This window comes from Silurus aristotelis (assembly GCF_946808225.1).
Source record: "Silurus aristotelis genome assembly, chromosome: 25".
NCBI classification, from domain to species: Eukaryota; Metazoa; Chordata; class Actinopteri; order Siluriformes; family Siluridae; genus Silurus; species Silurus aristotelis.
In genome coordinates, this window is record NC_139598.1 from 2,826,259 (window position 1) to 2,831,258 (window position 5,000).

General features: G+C 43.2%; 1 protein-coding gene across 5 annotated transcripts in view; it reads right to left on the bottom strand.

Annotated features, from left to right (window-relative positions):
* atp8a2 (ATPase phospholipid transporting 8A2) overlaps window positions 1-5,000 on the bottom strand; it is a 62,681-nt gene that overhangs the window by 18,908 nt on the left and 38,773 nt on the right. For all 5 annotated transcript variants that reach the window (XM_083529110.1, XM_083529109.1, XM_083529111.1 and 2 more), the window contains 2 exons: window positions 4,680-4,852; window positions 111-294 (listed from right to left, as the gene is read on the bottom strand). In XM_083529110.1, coding sequence (XP_083385236.1) covers window positions 111-294; window positions 4,680-4,852 — 357 coding nt within the window. The remainder of the gene's footprint in view (window positions 1-110; window positions 295-4,679; window positions 4,853-5,000) is intronic.

Sequence of the window (5,000 nt, forward strand, 5' to 3'; positions counted from 1 at the left end):
ACTCATCCATTACACTCATCCCTGTTCTACTCTTTTCTGTTAAGCTCTCATACGTTTGTTACAGATAGAGGGAACGAAAGGGAGAGAGAGAGAAAGAGAGAGAGAGAGACCTGTGCTATTGAGTAATCGGACGAGTTGGTGGCCTGCATGCCCTCGTTGCCGCTGATGCCGACTCCGACGTGCGCTGTCTGGATCATACCCACGTCATTAGCTCCGTCTCCGATTGCCAACGTGATTGCCTTCACATGCTTCTTCACCATGTCCACTATCTCAGATTTCTGTAGAGGAGACACCCTGCAAACACACACACACACATTACGTTACACGTGTGTTAGTAAAGATCTCTCAGCAGTGTGACAGTCTGCATGTCTGTAAACTGCATGTTTTTGCAGAAGAATTTCACGTTGCACGTGACTGTTTTCCAGTCTGCTCTCCGTGAATGTATTAATTCATTTCTTTTTTCTTTCTGCTCGTTCCTGCTCTAACCCAAGCACCGGACCCTCATTATGATGATTGGATTTCCCTGAATAAACAACTGTAGCAGAAAGCAGGGGGGAAGAAATTGATGCAGATGATAACATAGTTTCATAATGATCTCAAATTTGTGCAACCAGTTGTGGCTTCTAATGAGGTTGTAATGAACTTGGGTGTGTGTTGATGGGATTTCGGGCTGAGGGACAGGAGGACAGCGTGGACTTCTCAGAGCGTCCATTAGCAGGTTTCTGAAGAACGACGCAGTCAGGGATCAGCTGTTTCATCTCTCGGACGTTCTGCTCCATCGCTTTCTCCTCTTCACTTCTTCTCCTCGCCCCATTTCCTTACATACCTGTGTGAAGTCTGCGATGCGTAAAGATAGACACTTCCTCTGGCACGACTCTCTATACTGGGTGGCCTTCTTTCTATCTTTTTCTTCTTGTCTCTTCTCCCTCTTACCCTCTTTCTCCTCTTTCTCTCTCTCCTGTTTCTCTCTCTCTATCAAAAGAAAAGGAAAACCCCGGTGGAAAGCCGAAGCTTAACAATCCGCATTGATTTACTACGACGTGTGGACGTGCATGTGGCTCAGCTCGGCTCGGCTCGGCTCGGCTCGGCGGCTTTTTTTCACAAACGTACAACCAAAATAAAAAATAAAAACTCCCTTCCTTTGAACTTTCTCTCTCTTTTTCTCTCTCTCTCTCTCTCTTTTTGTCTCTCACACAGGGCTTCTCGGAGCAGTGGAAGATGAAAGATGTTCTTCATGGTGGGATTGAGCAGAAAATAAGAAGCAGAAAGTGGCTCTGTAAACAAACAACGCGAGGTCAAAGACTGCGAGCACAAACACACACACACACACACACACACACACACACACACACACACACACACACACACACACAAAACACAAAGACTGCACCCACACACACACACACACACACACACACACACACACACACACACACACACACACACACACAAACTCAATCATACATTACTCTTTCTCTTTCATGCACATCTCCACTGTTATATTCTACAAGGGGCATTCCAAGTCAAAACTGGGAGTTTTTAGTCGATAAAAGAACAAATTTCAAGGAGTGGAAACTACATTTATTCTTCAAACACTCTCCTTTTACATTTATAAAATTACCCCAACTAACACCTGGAAAGATGCACAACTGTCACACCTCAGTGCCACTTTAATACCAGCACATGAACACTTTAGTGACAAACACAAAGCGACAGAATATGTAAAAATACTTTTTTTATTTTTTTATTATACTTTATATTTTATTTATTTACATAAATGTTTTGGTCAGTCGTAATAAGCATTTCACTACATGTCGTACTCTGTATGAATGTGTAGGTGAGAAAAAAAATTTGATTTGATTTGAATAAGATTTGGCATAGAAAGATTTGTCAGTAAGCCTGAAACTTCAACACTTCTGGTCGGTTAAAACCCGAAAGCTGTCTTGGCTGTCAGCTTTTTTGAAAACGCAAATGTCCGTGAAAGATTGTGTTCACCGTTCCCACAGAAAAAAGGTCTTGTGCAAGACAGGTTATGTGTCGATTATCCAGGATTATCGAGGATCAGAAGTGCCGAATGTTCGCAGGAACGACTGTGGGCTGGGAACCAGCGTGAGCGGGAATGACGTTGTTTGATATCAGAGTGATGCAGCAGCGCTTTAGTCCTTCAGTCTCTCGGTTTGTGACAATACAAAAATATATATATTGACCATGATGGTATGACAATAAAATTGGTATTTAAATCTTTTTGAGGAACTCATTCCACATTTAGTCCCCATTTATAATGTAATAATAACCTCCACTCTTCTGGGAAGATGTTCCACTAGTTTCATTCAGCCACAAGTGTGTTAGTTAAATCAGGTACTGATGTAGGTAAGGTGACGAGGCCTGTTATCGTGAAAAATTCATCCCAAAGTTTTTCAATAGGGTTTGGAGCAGGAGATCTTTCACATCTTCCAACACATGTAAAGCAGTTTGCTTTTTCATGCTGGAACAGGTTTGTGTCTTCTAGTTCAAGTGGAAGATTTCATGCCACAAAATCCAGAGACGTTCCAGGCAATTGTGTGCCTCTAAATTTGTGGGTAACAGTTTGGAGAAAAACTACAATAAATATGGCTGGAAAAATCCAGTCTTCTAATACTTCAGGGCAGATCATGTATTTCTCATCATGAGAATAAACCTGTGAGTAAATAAACTCGACTATGAAGGAGCACAATCGAGGTGTATCTTATTAGAGAGGGTAAGAGAGTGACTCAGGATTGCTGTCACCTATCAACGTGTGTGTGTGTGTGTGTTTGTGTGTGTGTGTGTGTGTGTGTGTGTGTGTGTGTGTGTGTGTGTGTGTGTGTGTGTGTAGGAGCTTGACAGGCATTTGGACAGTCAGGAAGGGAGGGTCGATGTGGGAGGAAGGTGGTTCAGCCGGTTTGTAAGGCCTGAGAGACTCTTCACTCCGGATATAGGATTTACACAATTATTCCCCCTCTGAAAACTCACTCACACACACACACACACACACACACACACACACACACACACACACACACACACACACACACACACACAAGCACTCACTGACACTGCAGCATTTTTCCTTTCATCATAAGTGCACCAGGACTGTACGGTTCCACCACATGGGATGATTATTAGCTGACTGTAAAGAAAAACAGCGCATGTGTATGTGTACGAAAGATTGCGTGTGTGTGTGTGTGTGTGTGTGTGTGTGTGCTTTCTGGGATAATCACAGCAAATGAGTCAGTAGGTTGACATTTGCGCACAACTCGGGGGATTATATTACCCTCAGCACAGAGCTCTGTGTTGTTCATGCCAAGCTTCAAGCTTTCATTAGCGCTATTTATTTACTTACCTGAGGCGGGACGGAACCTTTTCTTTCGCAGACCCACACACACACACCGTAACACTGCCGCTATCACTATGCCAAGAACAAATCCGCTATTTGCTGTATTTTTGTCATTTCCATTCTTTTCGCTTGCACTGTTCACTCGCACAGAAGGGGGAGGGGCACATACTTTTGCACTCAACAGATCTCAACATAAATATAAAAACTACAAGAAGAAAAAAAAATATGGATCATACACTATATGGACAAAAGTATGTGGACACCCGAGCATACTTTTATAATAAGCTCCACTATTCTGGGAAGATGTTCCACTACATTTTTGAGATTTGGGTGATTCATTCAGCCATAAGGGTGTTAGTGAAGTCAGATACTGATGTAGGTGAGGTGAGGAGGCTCGGGGTGCAGTCAGCATGAAACATTCATCCCAAAGGTGTTGAATAGGGTTTGGAGCTCTATAGCAGAAGATCTTCCACATTTTCAAACCCATGTAAAGCAGATCTTCATGGAGCTGGCTTTGTGCACAGGAGCATTGTCATGCTGGAACAGGTTTGGGTCTCCTAGTTCAAGTGAAGGGAAGTCTTTGTTGTAAAATTTTAGATAAAAAACACACATGGCTGGAAAAGTCAGGTGTCCCAATACTTTTGTCCATATAGTGTATTATAGAGTGTAATGTATCGTAAAAAAAAATGCATTAAATTTTTCCTCTTAGGAAAATAGGTTCCTCAAGGGTTCTTTGGAGGTTCTTAACTTACTTACAAGGTAGGACGCTGGTAATAGTTATACTTTTCTGTATTAGCGTTAGCAGTATGCGAGGGGATATCATAACGTTTTGAGACTAACAGTGCTAACAGGTGATATTCTGACCACGTGCGTTCCCGTGTCAGCGACTCCATCACGAACAGCAAGTTAGAACAAAGAGCAAACATGAGATTCTGCATGAAACTGGGCAAATCTGCCACAGAGACATTTCACATGATATACGTTTGGAATACGGTGATGCTGCAACGAATCGTTCGAGGTGTTTTAAGGGGCACGTGCACTTCAGGGGCGGAAAAACAGGGTTTATGGTGGGCTGAAATCGATCAAATGATGACACCCAGAAATGCAGCTGCCACTGACGCACGTTTACTCGACGTTTCCGTAGGGCGCCATTACTTTTGTCCTAAAAGAACGGTTTGCCTCGAATACAACGGGAGCGCGTCACTCTGTTAGCATCCAAATGCGTGTTGTATTTCTGTCACATCACCCAAGCTTACGTAATATCCCTTTCGTGTGTGTGTGTGTGTGTGTGTGTGTGTGTTTGTGTGTGTGTGTGTGTGAGTACCTGCAGCAGATGACAGCCTTGCAGGACAGGGCCAAGTCGAGGAAAGCCTGACGCACTTCAAAAGACAAAGCGTATTTGAGAGTCTGGCCATCGATGATGAGCGCTAATTCATTCTCCTTCCCCAGAGAGTCACCCAGAGAGGAGCAGTGAGCGATCAGCGTGGCCCGAGTCGCCTACGGCACACAAAACACACACACATCGAGTTTTACACACACGCACACACACAGCACATACTTTTCCGAATGATTGAAATACGCTTAAATACATCGATATCGTATTTTATGAGGGTTTATTCTGTGTATGTGTCTTTCTATATTTAGA